The sequence below is a fragment of the Chroicocephalus ridibundus genome, chromosome 7 (genome assembly GCF_963924245.1).
Source record: "Chroicocephalus ridibundus chromosome 7, bChrRid1.1, whole genome shotgun sequence".
NCBI classification, from domain to species: Eukaryota; Metazoa; Chordata; class Aves; order Charadriiformes; family Laridae; genus Chroicocephalus; species Chroicocephalus ridibundus.
Window position 1 is genome coordinate 13,538,968 of NC_086290.1, and position 26,289 is coordinate 13,565,256.

General features: G+C 40.4%; 1 protein-coding gene across 1 annotated transcript in view; it reads left to right on the plus strand.

The window, feature by feature from the left end:
- CLASP1 (cytoplasmic linker associated protein 1) overlaps positions 1-26,289 on the plus strand; it is a 184,801-nt gene that overhangs the window by 108,673 nt on the left and 49,839 nt on the right. Inside the window, exons 21-29 of the mRNA XM_063341540.1 lie at positions 372-479; positions 2,003-2,029; positions 3,769-3,936; positions 9,786-9,893; positions 13,833-13,895; positions 17,820-17,923; positions 20,385-20,408; positions 21,341-21,585; positions 25,178-25,241. Of these exons, the coding sequence (XP_063197610.1) occupies positions 372-479; positions 2,003-2,029; positions 3,769-3,936; positions 9,786-9,893; positions 13,833-13,895; positions 17,820-17,923; positions 20,385-20,408; positions 21,341-21,585; positions 25,178-25,241 (911 nt within the window). The remainder of the gene's footprint in view (positions 1-371; positions 480-2,002; positions 2,030-3,768; positions 3,937-9,785; positions 9,894-13,832; positions 13,896-17,819; positions 17,924-20,384; positions 20,409-21,340; positions 21,586-25,177; positions 25,242-26,289) is intronic.

The following is a 26,289-nucleotide window of genomic DNA, read 5'->3' on the forward strand; positions in this document are numbered from 1 at the left end:
CGGGAAGTAATAATTTGATATAGGAAGCAGCATTTAGGAAGCTGAAACTTTTATTGTCGATCCTGTGTAAAGAAGATACTATAGAACAGAAGCAAAGGCTATAGAGAGGTAATATTTTTTTAATTAAATGTCTGATAGCATTACAGAAAGCAAAGAAGTTTTCAGACTCGTGGACTGTGACTGTTTCCACTCCCTGCCCTGCGTCTCAGCCAGTCTAATGAAAGATGCTGCCTCTCCCTGTAAAATTTTCCTTCTGTACCCTGGTGAATTGTGTGTATAGCGACCCTGCAAGCACAGAACAGCATGCTAGACACTGCTGCTGCCTGTGGAAGAAACCTATTGACACTCTGATTGTCTTTGCATTCCTCCAGGTCGGATTCGTACAAGGAGACAGAGCTCTGGCAGTGCCACAAGCGTCACCTCGATGCCTGCTGATACCCGAGGCCGCAGCCGGGCTAAAGTAGTTTCCCAGTCCCAGCGTAAGAAGTGTTTTATTTCTGGGGGAGCAGAACAAATAGTTATTAATACGTTTCCCTTGAATTGTAGTAGCATCAGCTGAGGATTGGGCTCACTTCTGTTAATAACGTTTGGACATGTAACAAAACAAATCCCCACTTGACCACTGTGTACTCCTGCTGAGTGCTTAGTTGCTGCCTTTTTTTTACCAGTTGTGCAGCAGAATTTCATGTCGCTGTGATGTGTAGGACTAAATAACTTGCCCTGGGTCCCTCTGAGGCACGCTCTGTGTCTGTAGCTGACTGCTGTCCTGGGTTCTTGCCCTGCAAAGCTTCTCCTGCTTATGTGCCTGTATTTCTGTACGTGTAACGTGAGCTGTCTAATGTGATTTAGCATCAATTTAAAATAGGACATTACCTATTTTATGTAGGTACCGGGGAGATGGTTCTGCTCTCTGATTCACGTGACACGTGTGCACTCCCTGGCCTCCTGTCAAGGCAGGGTTTTCCCCTCGGAGCCACATGTGCAGTGCTGCTGCATATTTGTCATGTGGATCTAAGGAGAGTTTTGCCACTGAAACTTTAAAAGGGATCTGGGGGGAGGGAGAAAGCCCCTCATGTTTTGAGGACCCTTCAAACTTGTGGCTAAGAGGGGATGGGGTTTGTGGGAAGACCTATTTGTTCTAAGGACTTGTCTTGCTTTGTACCCCTATTTAAAAGGCCTTCTCTGTTCATGCTCTCGTTGCTTTGCTCTGTCTTGCTGGAGGGGTGGGGAAGGAGTTTGTAGCATTGTGTTAGGCTGGGAGAGCTGAAGAGAGAAGTGGTGTATTTGGGAATGGGGCCAAAAGGAAATCTTAACATGGAGGCAATGAAGGAATTCGGGCTTTGGTATGCCAATATAAATTGATTTCTTCAGTTTTGAACTTAAAACTGATCCAAAGCCAGGAATGACCTTTTTTCCTAAATTTAGTTTGGTGAAAAATTATCAGACCAGATGAGACAAGTCTCAGAATTATTTAAAGAATAGTTGACTATCCAAAGGTTTCAAAGATTATGGGCTTTATTTTTACAAAAAAGTCTTATGAAGCTTTAGGCTGGTCACATCTGAACCTGCTCCCTTGATCTAGTTTGCTGAATCCCGATTCCAGCCTAGCCCAACCAGATGTGATCGTTATCCTTAAGCCAAGCGTTGCATGAAATAACTTATGAATTCAAATATAATATGGTCACAGGACTGAATTCTCCGTGCCTGCACAGTGGATAACCCTGTTGCAATTTTGCAGGCCTGGTCAGGGTGTAATTTAGAGCAGAACTTGGGTCTCAAGAGTGTCGGTTGACATTTAGCTAAGCAGCTGATCAACCTTGAGAAACTGTTAGTTGCATCTGCTCGTTAACTCACTGCATTCTGCAGAGGCTTTTGGAGTGACCTGTTTGTGAATAAATCTGTCTGTATTGTGTATAGCATAAACCGCATGCTGAACGCTGTATTGTCTTGCTGTCTTTTAATCCACTTTTTGCCTGTCCTTTGGTCTGCCTTCATAATCAAGGATCCAGATCAGCTAATCCTGCTGGTGGTAAGAAATGTTTTCCCTTTCTTGCTTTCTCACGTTATTTCCTTCGCATTTGTTAACTGCTAAGCTTTTAGCTTCCCTCACGCTCTCCTAACTATGAGACTTAAAAGGCATTTTCTTAAAGTCATAAATCCAAATGTGTATGGCAAGTGATTTTGCTTTCTCATAGTAATCAGACACGGTAAGCATACGTTCTGCATACTGAAGCTGGCTCATTGCTGCCACTTAAACCCCAGGTGCTAAATTCTTCTTCCAGTTATTTCGGTGCAGCCCTGCTGACACGGGCGAGGCCGCAGCAGCGTAACTGGGAGGAGTATTGGCTTTCAGGGTGCAGGCGCCGTGTGCGAGGCTGGCATCTGGCCCAAATATTCTCACTTTGGGGGTGGTGGGGAGGGAGCCAGCACCACATACAATGTTGGAGCATATGATTTGATGGTTTCAGAATGGTTTTGGCCAAGAAATTGGAGGCGGAAGTAGGTTAAAATACATGCCTTATGTTATTGTCCATCAGATTAATAGAAGTGCATATCTTCTTAAATCAACACAGAAGAACAGTCTTTAACTCTTGCTAGTTGTAATAATATCTGCAACTGAAATTTTTGTGAGATGTGTAGATACTCTTCAGAAAGAAACCAACATGAATATTGGTTCTGAATGTAAGCTTGCGCGAGTATATTCTTGTAACCTTTTCAAGTATAGTTTTCCTGGGTGTTGTAGTAAACAAAGAGAATGTCAGGAATGATAATATCAGCGGCAAATTTTCAGTGACTTTTATATAACTGAAGAAGCAAAAAAGAGTCTTGAATCTATTACTTTCACAGTTCTTTGTGATTACCTTTAAGCTAGCATTATTTAATTTTCAAACAACTTAGCAAATGAAGATCCACAGGAAAAAAAAGTATTATTCAACTCCTTGAGTTAGCAAGGCTATTTAAGATAGGAATATCTACTGCAATTGAAATGTAAATATGTAAATCAGTCCTGGTTAGACTGTCTCGCAGACAACATTGCTTAGAAGAAATGTAAACTTGCCATGGACTAGTCAGATAAGAACAATAAACCAGGCCACCTACTTAACTGGTGAAAAATTGTCTCCAGCTGAAAAATAACTGAATAGTTTATCTTTAACCATTCAGACCCAAGTAAGACAGCATCTCTACAAATGTGACAGGCTCACTCAGTTTACCCTTTATTGTGCTCAGCTGCTGTTGAGATGGTATTTTTTTATTAAATTTTCCATCACTGAATTACTGGGGGAAAGTAATGCCACCACCGCAGTGCAGCGTGAAGATGCCTGAGCCACCTTGCAGCAGGTTTCCGGTGCCAGAAGCCGGCTTGCTGCAGCACAGTGCTCCACGCAGGCTAATTTCTGTTGTGTCATGAGGAGTTGAAGCAGCCTGGGAATTCCGTGCTGCTGCAGCAAGGCTGCTCCTGGCATCTCCGCAAGCTAGGGTAAAGCCGGCTGGGGTATTCACACACCGCAGTGTCTGCTTTGGTGTTGATCCCAGCTGGGCAGCACGGTTCATGCAGGCAGGGTTGCTGATGTCAGTGTTTATTGGGCATGGGCTTTCCTCAGTCTTCCTCAAAAGCCCATGGAGAACACTCACATTAGTTTTCTGAGTTATTTGGATGGAATATTTAGAGTTGATTGTGTTCTAGTTTTGCTGTCAAAGTATTTAAAATCTCATGGGTTTTTAACTGTGTTTTTTTTTTTTTTCCCCTTATTTCTGGTTCTCTTCTAGCTGGTAGCCGGTCTAGTTCTCCGGGTAAGCTGTTAGGAAGCGCCTATGGTGGCCTGAGCAGTGGAACATCCAGAGTTCAGCCGGTGCCATCATCTTCAGAGAAGCGCACCAAGATCCCCCGGAGCCAGGGATGCAGTCGAGAGACAAGTCCCAACAGAATAGGCCTAGGTAAGAATAGTCACTGCAGTGACACGCTGACCGGCGTGCTCGAAGGAGAGACTTTCCTGTTGACTAGGAAAGTGTTTATGCGTTACTGTTGGTGGTCTGAGTATTTCAGCTGGCAGGTTAATGTGATTGTGCCTTGTAGAAGAGTGATTTTAATTTTCCAGGTTGAGCTATAGTTTCAAAGTAGGCCTAAAGATGTCATGAGATGTCTGCTGTTTGAAATTCAACATGAGCGATGTTATTAGATCAGGCAGCAAAAACAGTTGTGAATAACCATCACTGCAAAAATACCTCATTTGGCATCAACTGCTTAGTCCTGAAATGAGTTGAGCAATCTTTACAGTCAGTTGGCATCAAGGGCAAAGAACAACATCTTGGATTACTGTAGAAATTTTGCAGCTTAAATGATTTGTCCATCCTTAATATCTTTTCTCATCCTTAATGTCTTGGAGCCACTTTCTTAGATGGTGTGTTAGACTTATGCTTTAACTGTTCTGCTTCCAATATTCTTGACTCAGTGACTGTTATATAAATATTCTGTAATAGTTTTTATTTTCAAATTTATCAGCAGACTCATTTTTTTAAGTCGGGTGAGTAAGCATCATTATGTATAAACTTTTGTGTATCTGAAATGAGGTGGAAAGGTATGCAGTGTGCTGTCTGAACAAGTAAATATTGTTTTCATTTTTTAAATGGAAATGTTTTCATAAATGTGAAGCTTATGTAGAGAAAGAACACTTTAAATAATACTGTTACTAAATTATTTTATATCTCCAAAGAATTCACTAGTAGGTTGAAATTGATTGAAATGATATTCCTACTGTTGTCAATTAAAGTTTTAACTATTGCCCTAGCAACTGTATTTTAAATTTAAGCTACCTTTCTATTTAGAATGTTGTTAATAGAGAAGTATCTCATTTGCCCTTCAAGTATATTGAAATGAATTTGAAGCACCTGAGTGCATATGCTGTTATGATTCATAAATAATATTGCACGTTCATTGTGATTATTTTTCCAAATTCAATGTTCTTGTGTCTGATCTGTTTTACAGCCTCTGTATGAGTTGTGCTTTTCTGTTTGTTGCTTTAAAGTGTAAAGTGCCTCCCAGTAATTGTTCTGCCATTGCTCTGCAGAAGTGGATTGTTTTTTAGGAGGCAACAAAGAATGATGGGTAGTACCATCACATACGCTTAAGCTGATCATCACATTGTGTGATGATTCTGATTTGAAACAGTCTTGAGCATCTGAAGGGAAATTGTCTTGTGTAAAATCCTCACTCTTGGGTTGCCTGCTTTCAGGTGTATTATGGGAGCCTTGAATTCTTTTGAAACTGTAATTTATTACCTCATTGGTGTGTGTTCTTTGGGAGTGGGAGAGAGCTCTGACAGATGTATCAGATGGGTGGTTTCCACCCATCCTCCCCCCCAGTTGATGTCCCAAGCCTGTTCTTTCGGGCTGTCGTGGGAGCAGGAGAGTTTAACACTTGTGGTGCCTTTAGCACTCAGTTGCAGAAATTGTGTCTTCATTGGGTCTTGAAAATGGTAATATTGGCTTGGATGGAGATAGCTTTTGAGCTGTCATCTTTATACCATTATTCCATTGTATTTATTGCTTTACAACATAGTAGCTAACAGTATTTTATGCTTTTTTATTGTGTTGCTTCAGTCTCTATCTTTCTTGACACTTTTTTCATTTTTCATTTCATTGAATAGACTCCCACTCACCTCAGTCCTAAATATGTCGATAGACTTTTTCAGAGTCTGATTCAAGATGATGCTTGAGCACACATATAACATCAAATGTACATGCAATACTTTTGGCTCTGTGGGATTATTTATGTATTTGATACACGTGTGCTTATCCAGTGGGCTGAAACATCTCAAGTCTGTGGTCATGTTGCAGTGCAGCAGGTGTTGAACCACTGTGCAGGTGAGGCTGTTAGAAATGGGTGATTCCTGGATCCTGTTCGTAACTCATCCGTTGCCTTGTGTGGCTTTTGCAGGGGTGACTGGGAGTTGCAGCCAGACCAGTGATGTATGTGTGCAAGATGAAGCACGCAGAGTGTCGGTCCCTGCGTGCAGTTGGGTTTTATGACAGGAACCATCCACTGGAGTTTTTCAGGCCCCTCTAGGGCAGTGGCAAGCTGATAGAGCCTCTGCATGTGGGTGCCGTTAGCATCAGTACCTTCCTGTTAGCTTAGGTTTCCGTGAGGACCACAGGTATCCATGAATTATGTTCCGTATGTATGCTGGAAACCTTGAAGTATGTTGTTTTCCCAAGAGGCAGCACAACGAGGCACATCCGGCATGCTGAGGTCCTGCGTGGTCACCTTTGTGGCCCTGCTCTGTGGCAGTTTTCAGTTTTAGGCTTGTCTTTCCTGTCTGCTCAGTGGAGATTTCCTAGTGGTGATACCCTCTTGGGGAAGGAAGAGTATAGTCCACTTAATGTCAAGTTGGTTTTTTTGGCTCCTTGAAGGAGGCCTCATCAAAATAGGTGATGTCCGTTTCCCATGGATTGGAAATTTATGTGCTTGAAGTTAATTCTGTAGGATGCTCAGCAGATCATGTGGCACAGTTAGATCTGAAAGGAGTCGGAGATTTGAGATTGTCATTCTCCAAAAATTGGAGCAGGCACAGCTGGCCGCCACTTTCATGCAGCAGCACTCTGTTGGGCTTGTGCTCTGTGTGTGTGTTGGAAGGCTGAAGGCAGTTCTTGACTTGCCTCCGCTGGGTGTACCCCACTGCAGAGCTTTGCTTTGGCAGCAGTTACAGGCGCTTTAAAATGCTCGTACTGATGTAAAGGAAGCGTCTGCTGATTTTTAGTCTCCGCTTAAGAATCATTAAAAATCACACCCTAATGAAATGCAGATTTCTTCCAAGCGTTAGGCTGGTAAACAGGGGCACTACCGACTTCTGCTGGTGTTACTTGCATCTGTTGGGTTTCACTGGTGTAAGACAGCCTAATAGTGTGTTTTAGTAATGGCGTGAACCATATCTAATTGCTCTGCCTTTCTAAATGAAATTCGTAAAACTTAGGTGTAGAGGACATGTCTAAAAAGTTGGGATTTTATTGAAAACAATCCTTTGTTGTTCTGTCCTAGACTTTCAGTCCGGAGCTGGCTATGGGCACACCATCTGCTTTCATCCTGCCTACTCTTTTTAATCAATTTTGCTACTCGTTTACTTAATTTCTGTTTGATTTTTGGGGGTTGAGAATTCTGAAATTAAGACTTATGTCTGTCTTCTCTGCCTTTGCTGCCTGCACTGCAAAGACAGGCCGTGACAGCACGAGAGACTCATCTAAATGACAACACTGCTGGCCCTAACTGCTGGCAGTGCCCCAAGGAAATACTCTGGACAGCTGATATCCAATCTTCCCTACACAACACAGCAGTAAAAATGTGGGGCAGGTGCCTGGGAGTCCACAACAGACTCATCATTCAGTTCTTTTCAATCCATTCTTTTTTTTTTTTTCCTTTGCTTTTGTGTCTGTATCCGGTAACATGGAAATCTTTTGTTTGACCATTACTCATGAAGTGCCCAGTGTTTGGTTTTGGGTGCTCTGTTTGTGCAGTCAATATTGTGCTTCATCTGCAGCATTGTCCGACTAGTCTGTTCTCATCCAGTTAAAGTGCGTTTTCTTCATACTTCATGCTGCTGCTGTTAGCTGTTATGGAAGGAGAATGTACTCTATGCATCCATCAACATATATATATATATATATTAATCATTCACATCTCTCCCTCTCTAAAGAGCTTTTGCTAGTTTTAGTAGGATTGTATTATGGAAAAGATTGACAGATCTTCTCTACTTAAGAGAAATAAGTGCTTGTGCAAACCTGATGTGAAGGCTGCCATTATTTACATATAAGCACGAGACCCAAGAATGAGAAGTTTGCTTCTACAGAGCCCTCGATTTTGAGCAAGTATTTGTGTGGAAGACTTCAGAGTGTTACTTTCACCTGTAGTTCACCTGTCAGCTTTTTTCCTTGTATATTTGAGGTGGGAGTGTTGTGCTCATGGACCCTGATTTCATCCAGTTCATACTATTTAGTCTGTTTTGTTTATTATAAGACCATCTAACTCAAAAGTTTTAGACACTGTGGTGATCTAATCAACTTGGTCAGTAACTCATCTTGTATTGTCTGACATCAAAGGTCAACCATCAGAACCATTAATTCATCTGAAAGATACGAGTTGCGTTTTGCAAAACTGGGAGGGATTTGACAAACCAAGAATCTGGCAGTAGTCTGTATTTGAATTTTAAAGCCTAAATATGAAGGTTTCTATTTTGTTCTGTACTGTTCCGCTTGAAAGGATAGTAATAGATCCAGTGTATATGAGCCCCCGGAGGCACTGTAGGGAAACTTTATTAGCTTGAGTCTAGGCATTTATAAGAATATATGTATATTCTGAAGCATGCAATGGCACTATTTTTATAAATATGAGGATGCTGTTAAAGAATTAGTATAAAGTAGGTTCATGTTATGTGTATGTGCCTATGCTACATTGTCATCAAAGCTGGTAGATTAGATTTACTCTGTGCGTGAGAAAATTCTTTAATGGCTTTTCACGAACACTTAAAATATGCTACTGCCTTCTCAAAACAGCAGAGGAAATCCCTCTTTAGTCATTAAGTTCTTCAAGGTAGACTCATGATGATTAACTACTATTCTTTTTCCTAAGAAAACATTGTATTCTCTACTGGGCATGAAGCTTATTAAGTAACTTTCTGCAAACATCTCTCCTATCAAAATGACACAGAATTTGCAGAGGAGTAATCCAGTTTTAAATACCTAAATTACTCGTTTTATAAAACCATAAAATTCAAATTCTTGATGTTAAATAACCTTCTAAGGGTCTAGCTCTGTTTTTCCTACTTGGACAAAACCAGCTAAAGTCAGTGGAATTGCTTTTTTGCTCTGAAAGCAGCTTCATCTTCTGTCTTCTGCTTTTCGTTTGGCCAAATGAAGAGTGTGCATATGATGAGTTCCCGTGACGCAGCTGATAGGCAGGAGCCTGATTAGCCTGTGGGAATTGAGCACTTGATAGCCCCAGACCAAAGATAAGAGTCTTATTGATGTAGGGTTTTGTCAGAGTAAAGAATGTAGTTTAAAGCTCCCCCGAGTACACGTATATCTCAATCTGTGCACGTAAAACCATAAGATTTTAGAAATGTTTGAGGAGCAGAAATTAGCTTCTGTTAAAGATCTGAAGCTGCTGCTGATAGAAAATTCAAACCACTTTTAAACTTGTCTGTCAGGTATTCAGGTTCTAAATGCTTTTTTTTCCCCAGTATCCTTCATTGGAGAAAAATATCTCTGCAAGTCTGTACAATACACCTTTTTTCCTTAGGATATTTGTTAATGGCAAAACTATCCTTGTGAAAGGCAAATCTATGTAAAAATAGCATATTGGTATTGTGACTACTTCTAAAAAATTTTGACCTGGTTTAAAAATGCTGCTTGTTCTGTTCCGGAAGGGTGTTTATCTTACAATCAAGGAAAAGATATTCCAGAAGGGTTTCTTTCGGCATCATCTGTTTTGCATGTTTTGTAACAGTAGAGCTCCCCTAATTGATTGAAGATTCCTGCTCTACTTGAATAACAAAACTTGAATTACTTAAGAAAAAGGCAGACCGTCAACCAGACGTTTAATGCTGCTGAAATTTCACATCACAAACACAGCTCAGCGTGTGACGTGGTTGGTTTGTAAAGAGCCTGGGCAGGCTGCTGCAAACTATAATTACTAATGTAATAATTACCGTAACTAACAGAAATGTGACTTGACTTTGAGCTTTCTATCCTCATTAAACTTGTTCACCTTCTCTGAAACTCTCCATGCTGCATGCTAGCACGGAGCAGTCGTATCCCCCGACCCAGCATGAGTCAGGGGTGCAGCCGTGATACCAGCCGTGAGAGCAGTCGAGATACAAGCCCTGCTCGGGGCTTTCCTCCGCTTGGTGAGTACATGTAGGCATTGGAGCTTTAAGGGTCAATTTTTTTTTTCTCCTTTTGCCTTGTTCTGATTGCCCTTTCAAGACGCTGCCAGGTGAAATGAGCTTGTTTCCTCTCCTCTGTTGGACTCCTGACACACTCCCCACTTCCAACCCTCTTTCCCTTCTGTTTTCTTCTGCATGCTTCAATTCTGGTTCTCAGCGTTTCACCGTTAGTAGGAAAATAGTTTAGTTTAAACTTTTGTAAATTGTAGTTTCGTTAAATGAGCTTTTATGGGGCTGCTGTGCTTCACTTTACAGCACTGTTGGAAATCTATGGGAGAGCAAGCCTCTATTTTCTAGGTCACAGTGTAGTAGTTGGTAGCATCATAGTGTGTTGTTGAGTGACTCTCATTATTCATGATCTGATTTTTCTTACAGCTAGGTACAGTAACGGTATGTCATTTCTATATTAAATCCTCCAATAGATATAGAACTGGTGTTTTGTAGAGGGTTTATATGACAATGTCAATCATTAATTAACAAGTTGCGTGTGCCACTTCATAGGAAGTGTTTTCAAGCAGCCTAAAATCATGGAAAGGTTGAGGTTTTAGAAGAGAATCGTTACCGTGCAGCTTAAGTGTACAGTACAAATAGAAAATCTCATTACACTTACCACATGCAGAAGTTTTTTTTTCTGCACAAGACTGAAAACAGCAGGATAGTTAATGTTTCTGATCAAATACCATGTCATATATTCAACCAAATACATCACTTGTATGAAAGATTTGTTTGTCATCTCAGACGTAATGAAATGTAGTTGATCTCCCTGCCCTCTTCATTTGCATAGTAATTTCATAGCTGTGCATGTGGTATTAAAAAGTGAGAAAAAAAGCTCTTAAAAATTTCATCAATGCTGAAGAATGTTATTATGGGATCTGTTTTGCACGTAGTGCCAAAACACAGGTATATGAAGTAGTGTCTAAGTGGAACATAGCATTCTGGGCTTAATTCTGCAACTTTAATCCAATAGTGAGAAAAGGTAATAAAAAACGTGGACAGATGGGCAAAATTTTCCTGTTTGGTTCTCATACTTGATTAATATTCTGTACTGTAATCTTTTAAAATTACATAGCTATTGTCGTTATTGGTTTGGTTATTCATCTCAATTTCAAACACTGTCAGTAGAGGGGCTCGTTGTCTTCATCCATATGAAATCATTGGCAAAAGTCCTATTGCTTCCAATGCTGTAGAGTGGAATCTTCAAGATCATATTAGAGAGGATTTGGGGTTCAAAACTTCATTGTTTTGAACTGTAGTGATCTATAAAATAATATAATTGCTTTATCTGTAATACCTCAAATTTTGGTGAAAAATGAGAGTTCAACTTAACATTCAGAACTTGGTTCATAGCTCTTTAAGATGAACTTTTTATTGATTAAATAAAGCTGGTTTGATACCAGAGCCATAAAAGAATAGTAGATATGCAACTGCAGCTCATTTTTAGTTACCTGTCTAGCTTCAGTTATGGATGACTTTCTCCAACCAAAGTGTTCAAGCAGGCTGGATTTAGGGGTTAACTTGTCAGTGTTCTATGTCATTGTGCTGTGTTTCATTTTAGTGAAAAGATATTAATTGAAATACTGTTTTGAGCCCTTTTTCTGGACAAATCAATGCAGTGTACCACAATCAGTTGGTGTGAGTTTGGTCCACCACCGAGTCTGACTTGTACACCGAACACAAAATTTCAGTTACAGGTGTCTATTACACTGATTGTAACAAACTTTATTGTGGGGAGAAGGCAATTTCATTTTAATTAATGATACTTAATTACCTGAAGAGTAATACATTTCTAGAAATACATTGTTGTTAAAAGTTACTGAAGCGAGGTGGGAATATCAACATAATAGCAACCCAATATACTTGTTATCATGTTGTCTTTTTTCTTGTGTTTTCATTTAAATGCTTTAAGCTCGAGCATGTTCATGAACTTGTTAATTATGTAGTGTGTTATTCATCTGACAGAAATTTATATATGTCGATTTAAGCCAAAACAATATGAGTCTATTACAGTATTTCTAGAACCCAGGTTAATCTTACATTAATGCTAAGATAATATAATCCTACTGTGCATGATCTATTTTTGCTCATAAAGATTAAGTTGTATGTTAGTGAATTATGCTTAAGCTAGCTATATGTAAATGACAGGATTGTTGCATTTAATGATATTATGGTCAATGTCAACGCTGACATCCTGACCTTGCAAATTGCTGTGCTTTGTTTCGGGGCTGCCGTGCAGGGATGCATGTCTCTGCACCAAACCTCTTGCTTCTGAAGTTAGGAAACCCCAGTGAAGAGGTTCACTCAGCTTCTTTGCAGAGATGTGATATTTTTTAAAATTATTATCTTTAATTGTTATTCCTGTTTCTTCGTGGGCCTTGATCTTGCAGTGATGTCCACAGGGGCACAGCGGATGGCTCAGGAGAAAGCAATTGCGAGCTCAGAATCTTAATTGTGAGGTTCAGTCCATAATCCTGCACTGATCCTGCAAATCTTTCATGGGTTACGGTGTCAGTGGGATTGTTCTCTTGAATAAATGCATGTGTTCTCCATAGTTAAAGACCACATTGCATATTCTGTATAGCTTTTAGTCAAGCTCTCACAGCTGGGAAAATACTTAAATTTTATTTTTCTCACTTTGATTTCTGTTTTATAATATTAGTATTTGTGTTTATGAATGCTTTGCCTTAAACGAAAGACTTAGTTTTTCTACTGCATATGTATATGCATAAATGACAAAGCCTATTTGTATTAGAAGGTGATTCTGCTTTGTTTTTTCGGTTTCTTGACAGTACTAGTAATGATGTTAAAGCAACAAGGCCTTCAGTGAGTCTGTGGTGATGAATTGCTCAAATGAGCAATCAGTTTCTTGGGTCAGTTGCTTTGAGCTAGGTGAGCTTGGCTTGTCATTGCTAGACACAGGGAAAAACTCTCTTTAGAGAAACTAAACTTCTGTAATCTGGAAACGCCTGGGCCAGCTTTCCATTTGCTTTCATAAAGAACTCACCTTTATGCTAAATCCAAGAACTGAAAACCTCTCCAAAGGCATTTTGTGATTCATGGGCTGCTGACAACTGGGAATTGAAGTGGGAGCTATATTTGGCTCCGGCTCTTCTGCTACTGCGTGTGCTCCACTGCTATTAACAATTTGTATACATGTGGTGTGGTTCTAGATAGATGTGTGATGTGCGTGTTCAGACTAGCTGTGCATGTACGCGCTTACATTCAAAAAACATGTATGCAAGATTTGTTAAAAGCAAGAGACTTTTGGTAGTAGCAACAATATGTGTGTACGTGTGTTTACTTGGGGAAAAAACCCAACCCAAAGACTTGACCTCCCTGTATGACTCTTTCTGCTTCTGTGGTTATTCATTCCCTTTGTTAATGTTGGGGTTTGTTTTGTGCATAGGCTAGAATGTTGTGGAAAAAATACCTGCAAGCACAATTCTTAACCATTCATCATGGCTTCACTTTGGGGTTTAGATCAGACACATCTAAATCCTGCTCTGTAGTGATGTGCTCCACGTCCTTGTGATGGCCGTCTGCCAGATCTGTGGGTCTGGAACGTGACTGATGTGCACTGGGTTGGTTTTTTGGGGGTTTTTTGGTTTGGTTTTTTTTTTTTTTTGCTGAACTGCACCGGGTTTGGGACTGTTAGAAATGAGTTTTGTCATGCATCGTGTTTACGGTCATGGGGGAAAGCGGTGGGGGGAAGCTACAGACAGAGGCGTCGCTGTGGGGCTTGCACTGTATCTGTTATGCATCCATATACAGCGTCATTTCCCTGTCACTATGAAACACCTTTACCGGTAGCGGTCACACGCATCCCCTTTGGATTGTGGCATTTTCTGTCTCGGGTTCAATGTGTGTTAATCCTGTGGGTGTTGCCATTCCTTCTACTTGCAGCTTCTCGACGTCATTCCAGGTCCACTAGTGCTCTCTCCACTGCTGATTCTGTTGGGCAGTCAGGTGAACAAGCGCTAACTGCATGAATCCGCTTCTTATACGTAGTCGTGTTTTACACCATCTTAACATTTGCTGTCATGTGCATCAGCCAGCACTTGGCATGTGCTTCTCACCGCTGTGGGGCTTTCTGTTCTGTTTTTGTGCAACGTGGCTTTTTGTTTTGAATCTCATTTATTGGATGTTTTTAATTTTTATGCATTTCAGGAACGTTGTGAACAGTGTTTAAACAAAGGGTGATCCAGGGCTTTCTCAATTCTCCTGTAAATTGGATCAGTTGTGCAGCATGGGCTAAATCCTGACAGATGCAGAGCACTTGTGACTTCTGTTTATATTTCCTCTTCAGCAGTGTAGCAGTTCCCAATGCCTAGGGCCGGATCCCAGTGGGTTTCATCCCATTTATTACTAAATATTCTGGACTCCTGCCTCTATTAATGAAAGTTCTTTGTGGGATCCTCTCTGAAATACACTAGAGCAGCAAGAATTAAGCACCTGATGAGCTTTCAAAATGAACTTTGGAGCATAACACATGCTGATCCATCCTTCACTTAATTCTGAAGGCCTTGTCCAAAGTACACGGAAGTTGTTGAAAAAATGATTCACAGGGCTTTGCATCAGGAGACTAAGGCTTACATATAATGAGAAAAATCTGCAGATTCCAGTTGTTGCTTCCCCACGTCTGTGCTGGATTCACAGTTGTGGAGAACCTGTAACTCCCTTTGGAATCAGGATGTTTCACTGGGAGTCTTAAAAAAAAAAAAAAAAATAAAAAAAAAATAAAAAAAATGAGGGCTGCAAAGCTTTGGGACAATAGAGACTTAATTGTGGGGACAACGATGATGTAGAAGACGAGGGCTTCAGTGTTTTCTTGAAGTCTAAAATTGTATAAAGAATTAGTGACTCTGAAAGTTATTTGATTAACCCCCTTCAGGTAGGGAGTGAAAAATACTCTGTTTCTAAATCTATTTAAATGGCTGTCACTTAAACTCTCAAAACACTTCCCTTACAAGTTACTCGGCAGAAATGATGCAAGCTGATTTGACTGGCATTTTTCAAAGTAACAGTTTTGAGTTGGAATTCAACAAAAATAGTTGAAAAAATTTAAAATACCTCAATGCCAGATTTAAGCTTTGTTTGCATTCAACGTCTTGTGATAGTCACTTTATACTTGGCTCCTGTGGTTTGGTACAAAGCATAATTAAATCCTATATGGTTTCTTGTGTTCTGAAGAAGGCCAAAATCTCCCTAAAAATGGCAAAATCTGGCCAAAAATGGTGGTTGGGAATTTTCATCAAGTTTGTAACAAGTATAATGACTCTAGGCAGGGAGACAAGGGAGTGTGGCCAGAGCATACTCTGCTTATTTCTTGCCCAGTAACGCTGGGCTTGCCTGTACTGGTTACTCCTGGAGCCAAATGTGTTCCCAGCCCCACGTTAGAGATATGCCGAGGTCTCTCCTAAGCTCTGCCTTCTGCACTCAGGTACGGTAAGGGTGTCTTGGGGAGAAGCCCGGAGTGACTTGGGTGTTACAAGTTTAAAGATCACTGAAAGTATTATTTCAGAAAATTCCTGATAGCCGTGGAGACAGATAAAAGCCAGCATGCCACACTGTACTTAATTTGTTAAAAAAGCTCCATTTTGTTTCTTTATGCTGGGTATTTAAACTGAACTACAACTGAATTACTTTGTCATTCTGTTCTTCATTTTTTTTAAAAAACAAACTATCTTCCCTTTTCTAATGTAATACTAAATGAATGTGAAAACAAATGACAGTTGTATTTTTTTGATGCTATCTTATTTCAAAAGTTAAAGCCAAATCCTGATCTCAGTAACGCTTGAGTAATGTTATTGAGTTGGGTTTAAATATAAGACTGAGTCCAGAACTTGTCTCAACATTTACAGCCCTTGTACTGTACCAGCTACCATTTGCCATTTGCGCGTAGGAACAGACTTGTCTTCTGTACATCTTTGTAAAGTCTATCTCCGTAGTAGTGACTTTAGTTTCAATCAGACCTAATGCGTTATCATCTTCCCTGCGCTTCTGTTAAGAGTGTACAGACCTTTCCGTTTTTAGGGATGCAGTACTGTTTCACCTAAATATTTGAAATGATTCTTCAACCCAAGTGCATTAAAAAAGGGAATAGTAATAACACATACAAATTTTATTTCTTTGTGAAATTTCATGATTTGATTACTTTTTGGCAGTAGTTCTAAGAAGTTTGTTTATTTTTTTTTTCCCCTTGTAATGTGTTTTGTAGAAAATGTGCTTTTGTTGTAAATCAGAAATGTCTTGTCTGGGTACATAACTCTGAGAAACAGTAAATTTGATAGATAACACTTCTAATCGAAATAAACGATAGTCTTCAGGGTGGGATTTTTTTTCCCTCTCAAAATACTTCAGATTTTAGAAATCTTCCCTATTTCCCCTCAGTAGCTTAATCTCTGACACACTCAGGTAAAGCTTTAGAATCAGGACAGTAGACTGGCAGACTTCAGTCTCTGATTTAAATTATGCATGTCAGCGTGAGCTAATTCCTTAAAAGATATTTCAGTGCAGTATGTTTTTAAAGAAGAAAACAATGAAGTTTTGTGATAATTGCAGTGTTTTCGCAAAAAATGCCATAAGCTACTGAATAACAGGCTTGTGGAAATCCATGATACAGTTACACATTTTGATAAAGAGTATATTTCCTTCATTAAATTAAATATAGATGAACTGATAAAAGACCTGTGTGACCTGATCCCTCTCTCTTGCTGCTTGATGACTGCCTCCACTGGGGATCGGCTGAAGGTCTATTAAATGGGTTCAGGCACCACTGAAGTTGCTGGCAAAACTCTTATTGGCACGTGCGGGTACAGGGGACAGACGTGTAAAGTATGTCCCAGGAGGGATGTTCCCGGTCCGTCTTGAGCAAAGACGAGCCCACGTGGAAACAAAAACTTGGAATGCCAAAACCAAGCTCTTGCTGCTTATAGCCCAGAGCCAGGATCCCAGCAATATGGTATCTCATCTACTCCCATCTAGGAGGAGTGCTGCCAGAGCTTGGCCCACAATAGTCACTCATATTTTCTCATATCCGTGAGCATGGTTTTCTGAATTTGGCCTTTGCCCAAAGAAACTAACTTCAGTAACTTTTTTGGCAGACTGGGCAAATGATGAAGTATTAGGACTGTAAATGGCATTTTCAACTCAATCCTGTTGCTTTAGATGCTACTGAGAGCTTTGCCATCAAATGCAAAGGGAGAACGGTAATATTGTTAGATCAAAAAAAAATAAATCAATTTTGATAAATCATAGAGCCTTTAAATGGCATTTAAACTGCTTCTCAAGAACAGCAGTAAAACAAAAATTGGAGTCACTTCACAAGCAAATAATAAACTTTATACTGTGAGGCTGCGGGGGATATTCTACGGGTTAATCAAGCCTTGAGACGTAAAATAGGCTAATCTGGTGCTGCTAGTCTCACATCCCTGCCTGAGAAGAAGCTGCAGGATGGATGAGTGCTCTGGTATTAACGTGTTCTGACACTGGGCACGATTCTGTCTCTCAAGTTAATGAGAAGCTCTCTTGATTTTTGAGAGCGCCAGATCGGGACTGGCATGTCTGCCTCTGACATCAAAATAAAACTGTGAAACCACTTCTGTGTAAAAAAGAAACACAGACTAGATATGCTGCTTCCCAGCTTAAAAAAAAAAAAATAAAAAATTAAAATTTTGCCCTGAGGATCCAAAATTGTCTCTGAGGCCCAACAAACAATAGTTTATTTCTTACTCTAATGGCAAACTCTAGAGCTGTGGATAAAAGAGTGTTTAATGGAAAAGCACTGTGAGTTCCCAGAGCCTGTGGGGAGAGCTGCTCGGGCACCTGATTAGGATTCCAAGTGAATGTGAATTCATTTAACAGTCCCTTTCAATGTTGTCTTTTGTGCAGACCGGTTTGGACTCGGGCAGCCAGGCAGGATGCCTGCTTCGGTGAATACCATGCGAGTCCTGAGCACGAGCACAGATCTGGAGGCTGCTGTGGCCGATGCACTGGTAAGAGGAAAAATACAAAATGCTTCCGACACCGGAAAGTGGCTTAAAGTTACCTGTACGTACGTTCTCCTCTTTCTAAATAGCTTTGTTCTGAGTGTGCCAGTGTCTGATGCTGTAGAGTTAGTTGCCTTTTGCCGCTTTGTCTCTGGGTATATCGGCAGCAATATTTGTTTCTTTATTCCGTGTTAGTTCTCCATAGTTGTTGTCAAACGGACGGCTGTGGTTTGGTGCTAGAGCTGCAGGATGGGTTCAATCAGCTGTTTGTCTCCCACTTGGCTCTCAGAGGGTGAATGTGTCACTGTGGGGACGCCCAGCATCCGCAGGGTCAGGGATTTCCATCAGTCCCATCACCTGCGTGAAGACTTTATCAGAAAAACAGTGTTTTCTGTTAGTGTCGAGTCCTGATAAGGTTTCAACAAGAACTGAGAATTTTGCAAGTTCCTGCCCTGTGTTATTTGCACCTGGCTGGATACTTGGATCAGCTCGTAACTTGGCTTGCCTGTAATACGTACCATCTCACGCAGTTAAGTTGGAAGTGTGTTTGTCTAGTTTGCTGCTAGTACTTTCAAACACTCTGTATGTTTCCAAGTAAATTTATTGTCATTTTTTAAAATTTTATTGTCCTGTATAATCTTACTGTACTATACTGTATCTCAGCTAGAACCCAGAAAGTGTTTTCTGCTCTTCAGAAGACAAGTGTTAAGATAAGCCTTTGGATTTACCTTGAGTATTTGCAGGGTAGAGGCCGGAGCAATTATTGTAGAGCATTAAGTGGGTACCCATGTATGTACCTTGGGGCTCCTCCAACGCTAGACCTGAGCTGAGGGGAGAATTTCCTGATGTATCTTGAGACAGATATCTCCTATCTGTCTTTATGGAGAATGAACCGTGTCCCCAGGGTTTGTGATAGATGTCCTTTCTCCATTTCCTAGTTCACTTTCCCTAGGGATGCATAGCATTTTCTTTTTTATATTTGATTGTCACCCAGCTCATGTCACCTCCATTTCTAGATGATTATTAGAGTACTCCTAGAGAAATGTCATTTTTTTTTACAAAATCTACGTTTCCATTAAAAGAAGTGTTTGTGAATAATACATAGGCAGGATGGTATATAATAGGTGGCACTGTTGCATTTAGTGGACTGAATCATTAGTGGGCATTTTCATTAATAAATTCAACAGCTTGTGAGCCAGTTTCGGTTCTCAGCACCTCAAATTTGCCACCAGAGCGGTTCAGGGCATAGTTACGGATGATGGCTTGCCTGTATGAATGAAATCAGGCTGTACCCCTGAGTGTGAGCAGTTGCCACAGTTCAGTTCACTGCTGATCACTGAGATCTCTTGAGATGTGACTTAATCTTCAGCTAGACTTACAGAGTTCCCTTTTAAATATTCCGCTCTTCTAAACTAAATAACATTATACCGGAATGTTAAAATCTTAAAGGGTTGAACTTAGAAGAGAAATCCTTAAGTATAGCTGGAAACTAAGTGGTGCTGCTGACTTGGTTGATCAACCTGAATTTGTATGACAACGCAATCTTGTTGTCCCCTTCTTTCCCACCACCCCAAATTGTTCTTTTTCTTGGTTGTCTTCTCACAACAGGCAATTTACAAACTCTGTTCAGGCTCCTGTTGAGAGAGTAATGTGATGCCAGCTTTTTCCCAGCGGCCTTGTTTACAGAGGAATATTCTTTTTCCTGTAGTAGGAAATTAAAAGAAGTTCTCCAAAGATGTCTTCAGCCAAATACTCAGTTTAAACGAAACCCAGTGGGTCATTTTGTGACCTCTATTCCCTGTGTGCGATTCCCGTTGGATACACTGTTTGAGAGATGGACTTGGCCTGAACCCACAGTGTCTGTACTGGGAATCAGTGCTCGGATCTGTCAGAAGAGCTCAAAGGGTGATGGAAACTTTGGCGTTAAGTAAGGCCTTTAAGCCAGAGGTGCCAGCCAGGGGGTCTTAAAAGAAGCTAAGCTTCAAAAAAAGTGTGGTATGAGAACTGTGAGTTAAAAGAGAACTTGGTTAAGTGAAGTAGATTAAATGTGCTGTACTGTAGATAGCGGTTTCCTGACATCAGAATTTCTTTCCAAGACTCTAAAATCAAATGCTACTGATAATGTGTGGGGAAATAAATCATTACCAAAAACTCTGATATCTTCCAGAGCACTGTTTCTGAAAAGTAAGCAAAGAGGTGCTGTATATAGATCTATCGTTAAAAAACTTATTTAACAGATAATCTCACTTCCAGGCTCACAGATGGAAATTGTAGGATATATGAGTAGTGCAGCAGTTAAGAGATAGGCGTTATTATACCCACTTTTATTTTGCGTAAACTGTATTTTTTTTTTTAATTTGCTAAGACACATTTGCTATACATTTTTGTTGCAAAAACAAACCCTACATAAGCTTCTGACATAATTCTCTATGCTTTTTCCCACCCTTCAATATTTTCCTGCCTACAGCTGTTAGGAGACTCCAGGAGCAAGGTACTAGTGCTTTCTTGACTTTTTATTTCTACTTTCCAACTTTCCCCACTCTGTTGCTAACGCCCATGATACTGCACTCGAGTTAATTTCTACACTTCAGTCCTGCAGTCCTAGTGGAAGCAAAACTCTGCTGGCTTCGCAAGTCCAAGAACTGCAGGACTGGACACTGGAAGGAATTCTGTAGCAAACACTTTAGAATGTATCAGAAAAAGATCACCTATGTTGTCTTATCAATCCTGTTCTGTTACAGTCCATTTAAGTGTTTGTTTCGCAGTATAGTATGCAATTTGTTTTGCTACCATAATTATTCTAATATCCCTTCTGTAAGGATTGAGGTTGTGCAAGATGTAGCTAAGGGAATTAGGTCCTCCAATGCCATGCTGTGGAACTGAGTGGGATTTGAGTACTCAACTCCCTTAGCAGCCTCAAGAAAAATCCTAGCCCAAACTAACAGAGCAATTGTTATCTCCTGTATCCCAGTGCATTTCTAGAGTCACTTTGATATCAATATCAAAGTGACTGTGCATGCCAGCACAGATTCCTTCAGCTCTTTCTTCCTTATCTCTTTTTTTCTCTTAAGTAGAGGTTGTATCATCATAGCATCTGTAACAATGGAACTGACCGTTATTGACAGTAAAACAACATATGATTTCATTACCAGTAGCTAATTCCAATGGGCATAACTATCTCATGCTGGGGAAGGCAGGCCCTGCTCCCCTTAGTCACTCAAATAATCTCATTGAAATCAATGGGATCTGTCTTGCTCTACTGTGAGAGGTAAGCAGGCAGCGCTTGGTGACGTCTTTAAAACACTGTATGTCACTGTAACAGTAGCATTAGTCTTCCTTTTAGTGATTACAGATAGAATGTTTTTCTTTTGGCATTGGTGTAACTACATATAATTTACTAAGCTAGAGTTCTCCCTTTTCCAGAAAAAGCCAGTGAGAAGAAGATATGAACCCTATGGGATGTACTCTGATGACGATGCTAACAGCGATGCATCAAGCGCTTGCTCGGAGCGCTCCTATGGTTCCAGGAACGGGGGCATTCCACACTACCTGCGTCAGACTGAAGATGTGGCTGAGGTCCTGAACCACTGTGCCAGCTCCAACTGGTCTGAAAGGAAAGAGGGGCTCATAGGTCTTCAGAACTTACTGAAAAGCCAACGGACACTGAGGTGACCTTGATAGTTTTATAGCATCAGTCATTTGTGAGAGATGGCTATAGTCAGTAATATTTACTTGCCTTATGTAGACAATATCTTTCACAGCTGTGAAGGCTTTGTCTCCACAATGTGGCACTTTTAATTACTTTTGGGAAAAAATCTGTTATGTCATCAGTATCACTTGTGTTAAATTTGTAGTGCTAATGTAGACAGGACTCAAGTAAGCACGCTATCTTCTCTTAGCCTTCCTCTGTCTTGTGAAGACCTCCAATAGTAGGTGTTTGTAGCACTGTGAGATTTCCCACAATGATGGTAATCTAAATGCACTCAAAGGGTGGTGCCATTTTTACATGAGTTTGAACCTTCAATACTTTTTTTTTCCCAGCAACTGAGTTGCTGAAGAAAACACTACACTTATTCTAACATGACTTGGGGGGTGCGTGTGTTTTAAAGGTGAGATCAGACAATGCTCTCAGTATGTTGAGTATACTTTGACTCTTCATGAAGGCTGTGTTAGGTATAATTCTAGATATTTTTTGTAACTCTTCAAAAATCTTACATCAGAAACTTGAGTCTTCTATAAGTAGTGTTTATAATGTTGGCAATAAAGTTGGTGTACTCTGAAACTTTGCTTACAGTAGGAGAGGCAGACCTTTTTCTCTTCTTGAAAGCCACATAAACCCTTCAAACACCTTTGGAATGTCACGCATTAAAACAGATCTAAGAATTACCCAGTAGTCATGTGGAAATTTCATATGCCACAGGTCATGTTAACTAAAGTCAACTGGCTCTCAGGCAATAGGCTTTTCACCTTTAGTTTATGGTAAAAGTATTTGGAAACAAGCTGTTTCTTTTGGCTTCTTTGAAGATAACATTCACAAATAGCTGCAGTGTTTTTATTTTCCTATTATGAGTATTATGTACTTAAATTGTGACCAAGTTTGTAAGTGGTTGTTGTATGGTTTATAGCCTACCTACTTGGATTCGCGCAATTGTTTCTATTTTAAAAGGCCTTCATGCTGGCTGAGAATATTTGATGGCTCACGTTAACAGGCTGAATGAAAACGTACTGAGAGCAGGCCTGGAAAGGGTATTCTCTTGCCATCACAAAAATATTCTAGCACTTCACATGATGCGGTGTAGCCCTCAAGTGGGAAGTGCTACAGGTTTTTAATATGGGTAGTTAGAGTCTCTAGATCTGAGATGCTTTTTGATGTGGTCTGTTTACGAGTCTTTTAAAAGATACTTCCCACAGGCATGCTGTCTGTTTTTCTTCCTTTTACTTTATTTTTAACAAACTGCCTGGAAAGACTCTGGCACCTCATATCCTTGCATGAAAAAGTTGAGTGAGACTTTGATTTTTGGCACAAAGGTGTGTGAGGATTGGCACAATCCTTTGATTTGGCACAAAGGTGTGTGAGGTTTTGAGTTTGGCAATGGTTCAAGGGAGGAAACACTGAGAAGGCTGGGTGATGAGCTGTTTGTCCAGATCAGTTGCTCTTGGCAGAAACACCAATAGAATTCAACTATTATTTTCAACCCTGCTGGTTGCAGTGTTTGAACTGTACTGCTGTCACTAGTCCTTCAAGCTAGCACGTTTACTTTGCTTTGATCCTGAATAGTTTATAAACCTGTCCCAGAAACTACACCCCTGCAGAGTTATTGTTTTAATTTGATGCTGGTTTTTGTTCTCTAGATTATATTTCCTTTTGGTTTGCTTTTGGTCTGCTTCCTCCTTGGTTTGGGGTTGATCTGGTGCCTGTTCTAATGATTAGATTTTTATCATCCTGTTTGTTCCCACGGCATCTTGCAGAACATCATCAAGGTCATTAGTCCAAGGGGCAAGTCTGTCTTCTAATTAAAGTTGATATCTTCTGTTGTGGTATAGCAAGTTTAATAAAAAGGCAGTGATGTGGCTAGGTTTTCTCTAGTACTCTGAACTGAAAGGTGGCTGATCCTGTATTAGCTGGCACTTGCATATCTTGAAAGATGTGCTTGAAAGTGGTGTGGCGCTTACCCATCCTCTTTGTCTCGTACAGCTTCATGTGGCCTAGCTCTTTGAGGACTCCCCATAAGGTCTTCTAAATAAAACAAGGGCAACAAGTCCCTTAAGGAAATATTCTTCCACTGCCTGTTTCAATTTAGTACTTGTACTGTTAGCTTGGGTCTGTGTGCTTTGAGAGAGACGCACTTATACTTGCTGTCTTCATGTAACCTTTGTCCAGAAAGAAAATTCGTTAGACTAATTCGGGGAGCTGCAATGTGCACGAAGTGAGGAGCACGTTGTAGGGTAGTCATTTTGAGACTGTGCATCCTCATCCTGAATGAGGCTGACAGCTTGCTGTGGCGTCGTTACAAAGACTTATTCCTCTACATCAAACTCTTAAGACCATTGTCTCTGTGCCCTTTTAAAATTTGATCGGCCTTTCATGCATATGTTTACTTGAAAAAAATGTCCTGTGTTACTTATAAACAAGCTAACATAAAATAATTGCGGACTACGAGTATATTCTGGCCTGTTGTTTGAAGCTATTTTGAGAGAGAGGGAGTTATGTTGGTGGACTGTAGAATTCATGTCTTTCTGGGAAGACCTGTAGTCAAGATCTAAACGGCCGTTCTCTGAACAGTCAATGTGCATTTTACTAGTTGCTCTGATTTTGTAGTAATTGTGAAAAATAGCTAATTGTATCCATAGTATGCAGGGAATGTTACCCAACTGTCTTGCTCTGTTTTTGTTTGCACTGTAAACAAGCAGAACTTCTGCATTCTTTGGGCAATTTGTCTTGCAGGAAAACTAAGACTTATATTTTCAATACAACGCAAATAAGAGCTTTGGCACCAAGCAGTTCTGTATTTGACTCAATATCTTACATCGTTCTTACATACATCATTCTCTTTCCCCAGCATAAAAAGAGCATTACTGAGCACCTAATAATCTCTTACTGATAGGAACTTAGATTGTGCCTTGGTTTAATTATCATCTGATTTACTAGGTATCCCACTTGTTAATCTGTCTTCCATTTCTATATATTTGTCTCCTCAATGCGTCTGCCCTCAGACTTTGGAGTCAGTTCTGGTATCTGTTAATTCTGTGTGATTCTAGACTGATTTTACTGAAGCAGCTGAGAATTTAGACCAAAATATCTGATTAGTGTCTACCTAAACAGTATTAAAGTTCTGATTATACTTTGAAAATTTGAATTCCCAGATAAAAAGCAGACTTGAGAAATCTATTCCTAGGCTGCAAAAGACCCACGTTTCAGTGGGTCAGCAACCTTGATGCAGGCAGAAAGTAAATACCTCCCAAACGTGCATATTTCAAGCCGTCTTCTGAAATCCAGAATATAGAAGAAAATAGGTGTGTCTGGCTTATGATTTTAAAAAAAAAAGTTTATTAGATTTCTTAATTTTAGGCTTGTGATCCCAGCAGTTAAACTGGAGTGCCAGTTAAGGTGTTGCCTCAATACAGAGTTTTCAAAGTGTGACTTAAGTAACATTTAAATAAAGAAGGTTAGATTTTTCAGCTGTTAATATTTACTGGCTTTTTTCTTTTGCTGCAACTGGAGCTTTAGCATTAATACCATGTTTTATTTATGTATTTTAGCCGAGTCGAGTTAAAAAGACTATGTGAAATATTTACTCGCATGTTTGCTGACCCTCACAGCAAGGTAAGATCACAAAGACTTGGCGCGCTCTCCTGCATTACCATGTGTGCATGTTTGACAGTGTTCCAAGAGTAATGTTCTGTATTTCTACCCCTGCCATCTGCTGGGGAAAACTGGCATTTATAAATCCCCTTGATTTTTATCTCTTCTGCAATGAAGGGATGTGTCTCGCTCTCTCTTAGGTTGCTAGGATCTGGTTACTCTCTGCTTCCTAAGGAGCAACCTAATGCCTTCCAGATATCAGGTCCTGGAGTGAGAGGTTCAGTTTTATCTGTACTTCTCTAGGGAGTGTCTTGGTGATACACAGTAGAGTGAGGTTCACGAAGGGGAACGAGCTGTAGTTGAGCATCCTGGTCACTGGGGTTTGTGTATTGTGTGCACCTGGGAGCAGTACGGAGTCTCACCAACATACTGTTCTGGATCTCATAGCCACGTTGCCGTCTTTATGACAGTGACCTTTGAAGTTAAAGGCCGTGGCATGAATTTACAGGCATCTCTTAAAAAAAAAAAAAAAAAAAAAAAAAAGCAGGCTGGGGAATGGGGAGGTTGGGCCCATAGGCATGTTGAGACCCAGTGGTCTTCTGCCAGCAGGTAAGTGGGAGCAGGGAGAGGGGAGAAAAGGGAGTTTTATGCCCTTTCCTGGGGAGGCTTGCTGGTCGAGGGCAACCAGTCATTGCTGGGTAAAAACATCTGCTGCTGGGTTAAACACCTTTTGAGAAAGAATAAGCTGTATAAATATTTGTACTTCGGGCCACTTGGTAAACCAGTTTTAATAAACGGTTGACTGGTGGGAATCCCCTGGGCAGGCGTGGTGGCCTGTCACAGGTCTTGCTCAAAGTGTGCGTTTTTGGCCGTAATTATAGTCTGGACCAGCTGTTGTTTTGGTTCTCAAAGGTTCAGCGTGTCTTGTGGAAAGGGTGAAGGCGTAGCTATTTGCAAAATATTTCCAGTTTCTGAGTACGGTGAGGGTATATTGCGCACTGGACTCAAGTATGTCCTCTGTGGCAGCGGTGATCTGTCATCTGCACTGCTTTTATAGAATTATTGCGAC